This window comes from Drosophila nasuta, chromosome 2R (genome assembly GCF_023558535.2).
Source record: "Drosophila nasuta strain 15112-1781.00 chromosome 2R, ASM2355853v1, whole genome shotgun sequence".
Taxonomy (NCBI): Eukaryota; Metazoa; Arthropoda; class Insecta; order Diptera; family Drosophilidae; genus Drosophila; species Drosophila nasuta.
In genome coordinates, this window is record NC_083456.1 from 27,499,468 (window position 1) to 27,511,824 (window position 12,357).

The 12,357-nt window shown below is 42.4% G+C and overlaps 2 protein-coding genes across 2 annotated transcripts; one reads left to right on the forward strand and one right to left on the reverse strand.

Moving 5' to 3' along the window:
* Positions 1-3,267: 3,267 nt before the first annotated feature.
* Positions 3,268-6,626, forward strand: LOC132784750 (BTB/POZ domain-containing protein KCTD3). The gene is made up of 3 exons (XM_060790579.1): positions 3,268-3,648; positions 3,754-5,161; positions 5,220-6,626. Exons 1-3 carry the CDS (start codon positions 3,587-3,589, stop codon positions 6,066-6,068), a joined length of 2,319 nt encoding a protein of 772 aa, XP_060646562.1. The 5' UTR covers positions 3,268-3,586; the 3' UTR covers positions 6,069-6,626.
* LOC132784749 (serine-rich adhesin for platelets) lies at positions 6,623-12,304 on the reverse strand. Its single transcript, XM_060790577.1, has 8 exons — positions 11,801-12,304; positions 11,481-11,675; positions 11,212-11,333; positions 10,721-11,149; positions 10,378-10,518; positions 9,607-10,244; positions 9,272-9,551; positions 6,623-8,247 (listed from the first exon to the last, which is right to left on the reverse strand). The coding sequence occupies exons 1-8, from the start codon at positions 11,923-11,925 to the stop codon at positions 7,397-7,399; spliced, it is 2,781 nt and encodes a 926-aa protein (XP_060646560.1). The 5' UTR covers positions 11,926-12,304; the 3' UTR covers positions 6,623-7,396.
* Between the last annotated feature and the right edge of the window lie 53 nt (positions 12,305-12,357).

Below are 12,357 nucleotides of genomic sequence, written 5' to 3' on the forward strand. Positions count from 1 at the left end.
ACAATTTTTCTTTTTTTATGGCAGCGCTTTTAAAGAGCAATGGATCACTGTGCGGTGGGCAGGAAGAGGTGGAGGTGGAGACAGAGACGGACACGGAGACGGTGGCGAAGCTGACGAAGCCCAGCGAAATGGCAAACAAATTAAATTGTAATTAATCATTAGGCTGCTCCACAATGGAGGCAGCACGTGCTGAGAGCGGCCTATGACAACGTTGTCTGCTGCTCCCTGCAGTAAAATATACAGCCAATTAATTACAAAACGCACAAGAGGCCAGATAAAAGCGACAGGGCATTTAAGAAATTAAGGCTACCAACCATCCAACCAGCAAAACAAAACAAAATAAATGTGTATATATATCTGTATGTTTGCAGCCAACAAAAAAGCGGTGTCAACAAGGATTAACAATTAACACCGAAAGCGCAAAATAAAAAAAGGTAACACTCATATGTAAATACATCAAAACAACATACACAAATTAATTGCATTCATTTTTTATGGCTCTCCCCATATAGAGAATTTTCATTGTGTGCTGCAATCAAAATGATGGCTTGACTTTTTGGGTTATCAAGTTTTTAGAATTATTAATTAAATGTGTGCTTTTCACTGTTTTCCCGCGTTATGAATAAAATAAGCGTTGTACTTCGGGCACAGAACTTAACACTTGACTGACCATTCAATAATTCAATTGAATTTGCCAACTCAACTGAGCTTGGGAAACTTCAGCTGTTTGTCCTATAATTTCTTGCTTTGAGCGAAGAAAAGCTTTAATTGTATCTCAACAATTGACCTAAATTAACTCAACTATTTGTAGTTAATATGCATAAGAAAATGCGTAATTTGCTTTACTCGCAAATACTTTAATTAACTTTTAGCCAAAGTGCTTTCGCTAGTACTTGAAAGTATAGTTAATTGATTAACTACTTTGTGGTTTTTTAAATGCTGTAAAAATTGTGTGAGGCGGCTGAGTTAAAAAACTTTTTTGAGCGCCTCCCATTTAGATTATAAAAGTGCATATTTAATGAACCTTTGGAGCTTTTTCCCTGCTCCTAAGTATGTGTAAACATTAATTATACTAGGGTGGAGGTAAAGGAATTTATGCAAGAATGTTTTTTGGCTTTACATTAAAGTTACTTTAGTGTGAAGCGCCAATTGCGTTTTATGCAACAAATATTTTAATTTTTTTAAATCTCTAAAGTTTTCTTTTTAATAAAAAAACCCTTGAACCATTTCTATTAGAGAACGTCTTTTTAAAGAGCTTTCAATAATATAAAGCACATTGTTAACAATGTCGAACCTGCTTTTGTGATTGCTTTACATATTTAATTTACAATATCTAAAATTTACTTTAATTATTCCAGAAATTCTCATATGTAAAAAAATATTCAACGCATGTAAAATATTTGAATCTTGTAAAATAAAGTGCTCTATAGATTAATTAATTTTCGAAGCCTATATTAAATAGCTCATTTAAACCCAAAGCTGTTTGCATTAAGGCTTCAAAGTGCATAGCTAACGGTATAAAAGCTTTTGCGCTTGCCTGAAAGTGCACAATTAAGTGACTTTTATCGCAAGAGCTCCTGCTGCTTCTGTATAAAAATAATAATAATATTTATGGTTGGTCAACGTTTCGTTGACAAGCTCATTGAACAAGAAGTGGGGGCGGGAGGAAAGGGAGGGGGAGGAAAACATATCGATTTGCATATGTTGTACTTACCAATATATGTATGTTTAAATTTGGTTGTAGTCATCCAACCGTCAGTGGACTTTTATTTCGTCAAGTGTTGTGTGCTTGTTGTATATTATTTATGATTTGAGTTAACTCTGCGTACGAATCCCAGAAATAGCAAACGCACATCCTTTGCATACACACACACACACGTATACACGCGCATTGACGCACATACACACACGCGAACGCTATACCGAGGCAGACGAGGCTGTATTAGCACACAACACGCGCCAAAATTGGCTCACTTTAATATGCTGTGCACACACACACACACACACACAACTACGCCCGCGAATATGTGTGTGTAACTGTGTACTTGTAAAGCATTTGTTCGAATTTGGTTACTCGCCTGTTCGCGATGGCGCTGTAACTGTAACCGGGTTGAGGTTAGGATAAACACAACCAGTCGAGTGTAACGAGTGTGACTGAGTAGGAGATGGTGGAGCAGGACGGTAGAGAATATGATTACGTGTGTGTGTGCGTGCGTGTTTTTGTTACTTGTTACACATTTTTGCCGCCATTATTTCTTTCATTTACTCGAATTTTCCTTTATTGTTGTTTGCTCGAGTGCCGTTATCATTTGTCGGTTTATTTTCGCCATATGTGTCCATGGCAAAAGCACTCCACCTCAGGCAGTACAGCCACTGCGGTTTATGCGCTCTGCTCCATTGGGTGCCCTAATGCCCTGCGATCCCCACACAGACATACTCACACAACACAATATATACTACGTAAAAAGGTGCTGAATTAGCACGCCATCTTCACTGTCCATCCTTCGTCGTCCATAGCGTCGGCTGCCCAAGTGCCCTGTAAAACCACTTACGAAAGGTTAGTAGGTCCCCTTTTGCAATTGTGTATTAACCACAATAGTTATATATATGCTCTTGTATTACTTACTTTTTATTATTTATTACATTTTGTGGTTTGTGTAACAGCAATTTTAACGCGCTAGCAACAACTTTAATGGCGCACAACAAACTGTAACGATCGCAAGTAGACTTGCAAAATATACCGACAATATACTTTCCGTTATAATTTGGTCACATTGCTCTGAGCTGAGCTGTCGATCGATAGCTCAGACGTATATCGAGCAACATTTGATGTTCTTAAAAGAGAGAACTTGTTAATTAGTTTAAGCTTAACCCAATAGAAGTAGTTGTACATAAAATTCAACAATTAGCTTACAATTTAAAAAGTTATTTGACGTTATAATTTAAAATGTCAGCCTGCGCAATGTTGCCAGACGCAATGAACTACTTTAAAAAACCATACACTGCGAAGCAACGAACGCACGTACTACCTCCCAATTCACAAACATATGCACCCATGAAAAAATAGATCAATTTTTATTGAAATAAATAACAACATTAAAACAGTTCAATATAAACTTACAGTTTAAACTCACATTTCTGCAATCAGCTACATTTCAAATGACTCGCTCGCGCCAAACAGCGTTGCCAGACGCCTCAAGCCACTTGTGACTGCCATTCACACGACAACGAAAACCAATGTCAACAAAAACACACTCACTTGCCTCGCACAGTTTACAAACATATGCATATGGTGATGTGAAGGCAGTTTGTGTATGTGGGGCATTTGTATATTTGTGTTGCAGTGCAGCAAATAAAAAGAAAACGTAATTCCAAAAATAAAGTGTAACGAAATTAAGTAGAGGGCTCTACTCACTGCACTCGCAGTCGTCAGCGGGCCAACAACATAAAAGTTAGTGGGCCCAACAATAATTTCGAAGCCACACAAGGAAAATATTGAAGACGACGTTGATAGTTTTGTGTTGTGCATTTGTTGCTGTTGTCGTTGCTGTGACTGTTGCTGCTGTTGCAGGTGTGATTAGTTGGCATGTCCTACTTTATGCACAGCGCCAGCAGCGATTTAGTTAATCTCAATGTGGGCGGTCAACGGTGAGTTTTCGAAGAGTGCATTTGAACTTAATTTTTTGTTGATGACGCATAAAGTGAGACAAAGACTGATAATCCCCCCTTCCCCTACCCCCCGTTCGGTTGCAGCTTCTCAACTTCCAGACAAACGCTTACGTGGATACCGGACACATTCTTTACGGCGCTGCTGAGCGGTCGCATCTCAAGTCTGCGTGATGAACACAACGCCATCTTCATTGATCGCGATCCGACGCTCTTTTCCATTATTCTCAACTACTTACGCACTAAGGACATCGACATCAAGCATTGTGAAATACGCGCGCTGCGTCATGAGGCGGAATATTATGGCATAACTCCATTAACTAAACGTTTGGCGCTCTGCGAGGATCTCAATCATTCCTCATGCGGCGATGTTTTGTTCTATGGCTTCCTGGCAGCGCCTGCTATGCCGCCTAATGATGCACTGCAGCAGCAACAACAGCAGCAGGAAGCTGCCATGGAATCACGTCCTGGTTCCATGGTGCGCGTGCCCGAAACATCGTCCGCCTCGGCATCGCGGCATTCATCAACACATTCACGCAACTCTTCGTGGGATTTGCGCTGCGGTCGCGCCAACAACTCAAGTGGCGCCTCCAGCTCCAATACCGGCGGCTGGAATGCCAACGGAGGCGCCAGCCATTCACGCAATGCTTCACTCGATTTTATGCGGCATTCACGCAACTCCAGCGCGGATCTAAACAAAGTAATACGCAATGAAGTGGGACTTGTCTTTAGTCCCACTCAGAGCTCCAACTGGACGCCGCCATTGCGAGTGCAACTTATTAAAGCACATCAGAATTGGATTGCTGTGGCGTATGCGCATTTTGTGACCTGTTATCGTGTCAAGGATTCCAATGGCTGGCAACAAGTGTTCACCTCACCGCACATCGATGCGGCCATCGAACGCATTGCCATCAACTCGAAGGTGAATACATCGACAGCTGAGCCGCTGCCCAGCAAAATGATTGCCATCTCTTATGGCAGCCAGATACGATTGTGGAGCATTCAAGAAGGTGGCAACAAGACCGACATTGGCACCTTTAATCTGCACGTGCGTGTAGAGTATTTATTCTTCATTGGCAGCCAACTGGTGGCGTTGTCCTCCTCGGGCAAGATTGGCGTCTGGCACGCCATGACACAACACTGGCAAATCCAGGATTTGGTGCCCGTTTTATCCTTTGATTCGGCTGGTTCGTTTCTACTGCTCGGTTGCAACAATGGTTCGATTTACTACATTGATATGCAAAAGTTTCCATTGCGCATGAAGGACAACGATTTGCTGGTCACCGAACTGTACAAGGATGCCAACATGGATCCCATTACTGCTATATCTGTGTATCTAACACCCAAGACATCAAGTATTAGTGGTAATTGGATTGAGATTGCTTATGGCACCAAGTCGGGAGCGGTGCGCATTATAGTGCAACATCCGGAGACGGCGGGACATGGGCCACATCTCTTCGAGACATTCTTTGTGCATCAGAGTCCCATTACAAAGGTATGAAGTAGATAATCCCTTAATGCACTTACTTTCAACCCAAACCATTCGTTTGCAGGTCATGTTATCCGAGAAGTATTTGGTCTCCGTTTGCAGCGAGTATCATCATGTGCGCACCTGGAGTTTGACACGTTTTCGCGGCATGCTGTCAACGCAACCGGGCTCCACACCGGAGGCCAGCTTCAAGATCGTTTCCCTAGAAGCCACCGACAGCAATTACAGCTATGCGGCTGGCAATGATTTCGGTCCCTATGGCGACTATGATGACATGATCTTTGTGCAGAAAGTTGTGCCCGAAACGAATCAACTCTACGTGCGCTTGGCTTCGAATGGCGATCGTGTTTGTGTTGTGCGCTCCGTGGATGGCTCCACAATCTCGGCGTTCTGTGTGCACGAGTGCGAAGTGTCGTCGCGTATGGGCTCGAGATTTATATTAACCGGACATTGTAATGGGGCGATACAAATGTGGGATTTGACAACGGCGCTGGCGCTGGCGGCCAAGGATGAGCCACAGCAGAAAACCTCGGGCGGACCCGACACCAACGAGCTTCTCCGCCTACTTGACCAGTGTGAAATCAGCAATTCATCATGCTCAACACCTTGTATGTCGCCGTGTCTCTCGTCTCTTATGGGGGGAGGAGCCAACGGCGGCGGCATGGCCATCCATAATCCCATTGCCCGAATGAAAGCCAGCAACATAGCGCTGCTCAATCGTGAATCACAACAGCAGCAGCAGCAACCACTGCAAGCGCAACCACCAGCAGGAGCGCAGTTGCCTCAGGTGGCACAGGCAGCAATGCCTGTTGTTGTCATGCCACAACAACAGCAGCATCAGCAGCCACAAGTGCAACCTGCTGTGGCAGCATTGGCAGCTGGTGTGGCAGCGCAACCGGGCGAGAATGAATGAAACGTGGAAGCGGCGTTTTCGGCGCTTGTCGGGCGCGTTTCATCTTTTACACTGCAGCGTTGCAGCTTGATCTTTGATTATCAATTCATATTCCTGCAGTTTGTTCTCTGCGCCATCATCTACATTTGTGTAATGCGCTCACGTGCCTCCTCCGCCTCCGTCTCCGTCTCTGCCTCATCGTCATTAAGTGCTGCGGCGGCGGAGGCGGCACACAAAGCGGGAGACGAGGCGCAACAGGGAGATGATGGTTGACTTTTTAAACTGACTGCATCCGGCAGCCGGCATTTACACGTAAAATGAAATAATCTCCCATTATACATATATACTACATTATACTATTACTATTATTATTATTATTGTGCTCGATGTGGTTGCGAAATGCAATTTGATGCGCGTCATGTTATTATCATGTCTGTGTGTGCTATTGTAAGACCCGTAAAAAAGTATAAAGTAAACCGTAAACATAATCGTAATTGTAATTCATAAAATCGTAATGAGTAATGAGTAATGCGTAATCTGTAAAGGCAACAAAAACTAAATAAAATACGTATGCAAACATTGTGAAAGTCATCAATAATTTATTCAACTCGGTAGCTTAAGTGTAATTCTTTTGTTTCTGTTGCTCGAATACTTGCAAGTTAAAAGTTTAAAAAAACGGAGCAGCACAAAATGCCAACATATAAAAATATATATATATATATGTATATGTATTTTATAATCTACAACTTCCTTCGTTCTTGCTGCGAATCTAATCAATTTTCAAGAATAAAACAAATCTCTTATTTAAACTGCGCGCTTTGTTCGTGCCGTTTTTAAATTGAACTAAATTAGGACGCACACTGGGCAAAACTCTTTGTGGTTTTTGTTGTTTTCGTGTAGATATAGATAGTATTTATAAATATATTTATATGTGTGGTGTCAAGCGTTGCGCTATCGCTTTAAATACATATGTGTTAGGGAAGGGAAGCAAAGTTAATTATCGAAGTAAACATACAAATACTTTGTACATGGAGTTTTTCTTTGCTTTCCTTAAACATTTTCTTGTGTTGTCTGGTGTTGTTATCTATTACTTAGTCTAGCAACTAGCTAAAGAGTCTAAAGAGCAAAAACGATATGAAGCATGAGAGAGTTGTTTGTGTGTTGTTGTGTGCAAAAGGTCTATGAACTGCGTCGAGTGCTGTGCATTCCAATTTATGATATGTGCATAAAAATTGCTAAGCAAAATAAAAAACAAAAACAATTTGTGTGGCTGCTTCCTATGTTTGTGTTGCGGTTGCTGTTGTTGTTGTTGTTGTGTTGCAAACGAGATCCAGCTCTCCTCTTAAGTGCTACACTTGAAAGTAATCATCGACCAGCAACTGATCGCTGGGCGTGCTCAACTCTGGACTCAACGGGCTGCTCGCCTGCGTATTGTTATCCGACTCCAGACGCTCATAGGCATGACTGCTGCTGCTGTTGGTGTTGCTGCTGTTGTTGCTGCTGCTATTGTTGCTGCTGTTGTTAGCCGTCGTTGTTGCTGTGGCATTCAGATAGCATACCGACTCGTAATTGGGATCCGTTTCACTGCCCGTGCCCGTCAACGATTCGTATTGCGATGAAACCGGCGTTGAGCTCACATTGCTGGTGGTGCTTGTGGTCACCGTAATCATCGACAAACTCGTGGCCATCGATGAGGAATTGATTGAACTGGGCGACGCCAACGTTGCCGCATTCTCCGCAATGCGCGCATAATGATCCGTTTCACTCGCTGCCTTTGTCTCCAATATACTGGCATAATTATGATTGGCATCGGCACCCGGTATCGTGCTATAGCCACCGCTGCTGTCGACAGCATCGCCGCCACCAGGTGGTCGCTTCTTCTCCAGCACTTTAGCATAGCCATCGTCGGAGTGGGCACGACTCTTGAGCACCTCGTAGTTGGGATCATAGTCGGACTTTTTGGCATCATCATCGTTGTTGTGGGGCGTTGCATGCAGTTGCTCATAGCCAGGATCGTTGTTGGTGTTGCTAGTCTTACTGCTGCTGCTGTTGTTGTTGTTTGGGGGCTGACACGGTGGGCAGTTAATAGTCTCATAGTGCTTTGTGCTGCTGGTGCTGGGCGTAATGGAAGTCAATTGGACGCTGCTGCTGCCGCTGCTAATGCTGCTGCTGGGATTGTGAAGCGTCTGACTTGAAGCGGCTAAATGGGAGTAAGAAAATCGATTAGTTGTTGTTTAAACCAAGCATTTTAAAGCTAATTTTAAATAATATTAAACGCAGTTGTGTAGATAATAAACAAAGTAAAAGAATGTCATAAAAGAAGCTACTCAAAAAGTCGATAAATAAGTTGGAAAAGTGAAATATAAATAAATTTAAAAAAGGAAACACAGATAAACTTAATTTTTGTTCGAAGAAACCATTTCAAAAGAATATTTGAAACAGATTTTGAATATAAATAAAATACGTAGAAGACTAAAATGGAACTCACATAGAAAATTTTAATTTGCAGTGAAAAGAATTATAGTTCACTTGGTTAAATAAGATAAAAAAAAAAACGTGAATTTCCTTTGGAATTAATACTAAAAAATGAAATAAATCAAGCTATGAATAATTACAAATTATTTCATTTCAATAGAATTTATAATTTCAATAAATTTAGAAGAATTGCAACAATGCCAACAGAAAACTTGAAGTATGACGATTTAAGCAAACAATAAAATATGTTGACAATATTCATATTCAACAGCTTTATCAATACAATTTTGTAAACTGGTTTAAGCTGATATGTTAAATTGATTCTTGCCTGATTTTACAATAATTTTTTAATAAATTAATAAGTTACGCAACAAAAATTGCATTCAACTTATATTAAACTGACTTTTGGCATTAAAAACTCAGTTATAATTATAATTTTTATGACTAATTAAAAAAGGCGCATCAGTAAATTGTGTGAAAACGAAATAAAAATCAGCTAACAAAAGCGCACATTTAATTTGCATACTAACCAGACAAAAACTGACGAAATTGTCGCGTTAATTTCATTGTCGCGTTAATTTCTCATTTGGGCAAATCAACTAAATGATTTTTTTGGGAGGATTTTGAGTGAAATATAGTTGTGGAAAGCAAGACACAAAGCAGAGAGAGAGGAGACAGATAGATTGGTTTGGTTTGGTTACACACTGGGAGACAAAGAAGCTTAACTCAATTGATTTCTAGATGGTTACCTGCTTCCTGTTGTCGCTCCTTTTGCAGCATATTGGCGGCATAACAATCCGATTTGCGATTCTCATGCGGCAGCTGATGATGTTGATGATGCTGGGCCAGATTCTGACCATCGGCTGGTATCGTTTCATAGCCATGATCCTTTGCCGTATAACTGTTGCTGCGCACGCGACTTTTGTCGCCCGCTGAAGAGGAAGTTAACAACGCCGCCGCCGCGCTGTCCAAGGGACTAACGCCAAGTGCCTCCGGCTGATGCGAGGAGAATTTGTGCTTTTTCATCACCTAAAAGTAATTGAATATTAAATGAAATTCCTTTCGATTTAAAGCATTAACTTACCTTGGCATACATGCCTTCGATGTTGCGACTGCCCTCCACATCCTTGGAGGGACTGAGACTCTTGCTGTGCTTGCGCTGCGGCGATGCATCGCTTGCTTCATTGGCATCATTTGAGCTGCCATCGCCGCCAGCTTCAATTACCGATATCACCGAGCTGCGACCCGATGTTAAATTGCTGCTGCTTGCTGCAGAATGCAAATGATGTTGTCCCGATTGACTGAGACTTGTTTTTGGTGTCGGCGGCAGCGGTGAGTTGGCCTGACGTTTCTCTGGCTTCGGTGAGCCAAGATTGCACACGGAAGAGGAAGAGGACGCTTGTCGCGAATGCATTTGTGCGCGTAAACTGTCCACATGCGGTGGCACTGGACCCGCATGCTCCATACTGCTGCTGCTCATGCGATGCGTTGATGCATTGCCAGCGCTGTGATTCAATGTGGACAACTGTTGTCCGCTGCTTGACAGCGATGAATTATTGCCCGCTGACAAGTTGCTACTGTTGTTGATCTCAACGGCGACCACAATGGGATTCAATTGCATCGGCTGGATTTGTGCGTAGGTCTCGGAGCCGCTGGTATAGATATCGGTGGCATTTGGAATGTGACGATTGTTGGGATCCTCAATGGCCGCATAGGTTTCATCTGTAAGTAGTTTAAAGTGAGTAAAAAGGAAAGCTTGGTGTCGGAACTGACTAGGAATATATGAAAGTACTCTAAGGAGTTAGAGACGCTTTCTTCTGCCTGGCAAATACATTCCATGTTTGTTCTAACTTACCCGAATCATCGGAGACTGTAGCATAATGAGAATCGTTGACATCGCGCGTTAAAGTTGCATTTCTGGCCGTCAGTTTGCTCGCTGGCTGCTGTGCCAATATATTCGCCAAAGGTTCGCGCACGCTGATGCTTGTATAACCCTCTGTGGATGACAAATAAGTTAGTTACAATATTATATTAAAATTAAAAATATGCATTAATCTTTTACTAAAGAAAGCAGTGTAAATTTCTTCATAAAGCTAAGTACAGACACACACCATAGCACGTATCTCAACCAGTGCTTAACGAAGACCCAAACCAATTATTGTTTCCAAACATATTTTAAGACTTTTCACTTTACTTACTGGACGAATCCTGCGAGTCGCCGCTAAAATGCTGGTTGGCTATCGGTGGCGTCATATAAGGCAGATCCTGGCTGGCCGAAATCATGCCTGCTATAGCCGAGGCAGCTGGAATCTCTACCTGTGGCGTCGCATCATCATTCAAATGCTGTGTGGAACCCGCACTCAATTGCGACCCGCGTTGCACTGAATCGGTGCCGTGCTCTTGAGTGCTGGAAGTTGCAGTTGTTGCTGCGGTGGCTGCCACAGCCGCAGCTGCCGCGCTGGAAGTGGACGGTGCATTGAGTTGTGCATAAGGATGCTCGGTGGCACGCACTTTGGCATAATCATGCGGTATGCCTTTAACACGTGAATACGGTGAGCTAACATCGTCCGCCTGACTGATCGAACTATGCTGCGAGACGCTCGTCTGTTTCTTCAGACTGGGTTGAGCTGAAAGTACAGAGTTGCATTTAAAAACTGCCTCTAAGCAAGGAATACTTCAAGCTACTCACGACTCTGATTATGCGCATTGGCCAGCTGCTTGTCGGCCACTGTTTCGTACAGTTCCGAGCCATTGTCCTGCTGCTCCGCCACTGGAATGTCCGGCAAACTGCGATGCGCTGCCGTGCTGGAACTGCAAAAATAAATTCCATTAATATAGCTATGCGGGTTGTTTTATATATATTGCTTATGGCATGAAATTTGTTTTATCGTGGAGGGAAGTCGTATGAACTCATGAATCATACTTTGCTCAAAAGTTGAAATACAGTTTTCTACGCACCGTTTCTCGGAGTCTGCATTTGACACCGTGGAAGCATTGAGCTCCGCTTGTGATTCGCTGTTGTGCACCAAACTATTGCTGGTTGCCACAGCTGTTGCAGACGCCGCTGTTGCACCATTGTGGGTGCTGTTGAGCACAATGATTTCGTCGGGATTCTTCAGCTTGACCATGCCCTCGAGACCCAGCAAATCATTTCTGCAAAATGCATAGAAATGAGTTAAAATTTTATGCTTCTTTTGGCGCGAGTGCAACGATGTGGAAACTTTCACTACGCCCCACTGGGGCAGAAAGCGGTCTATGTGCTGTGTGTCTGTACTCACTTGGGTATGCTTTTCTTGCAGCACAGACAATTGAAAAACATTACAATCAATGTTAGCGTCAGATTGAGGGTCACAAGCAGATAAGTATAGGCTTCCAAATTGCCAAATTTTGGTGTCTCAACCATGCCTACAATTTGTTTTGTACTCTCTACGCACTATTTGTTATTGTTATTTGTATATTAGCTTAGCACATATCTACGGATCGTTTAGCCATTGCACTTTATGTATTCGCAAACACTTAGCAACTGTTTTACATTGTTCTTTATTTTGATTTTTATTTTGTGTATTTCGCTACTTTCTTGTTGCAGTAGATTGCAATGTTATTTACGATTTTTCCATTCCATTTTTGAATGCCATTCACCCGGAATGTGCACACGCTGGCAAGCAGGCAGCAACAACAACACAACCGGGTGGCAACGCTGAAACGCACTAAGTGCACTGCGAAAAATATTTGATTGAATTTTTGATTTAATTTATTTTAATTTTTCTTCATCTATTTAATTTGATTCATTTTGACATTTTTTATTTTGCAATAAAAAATGCAACAAATTCGAAAA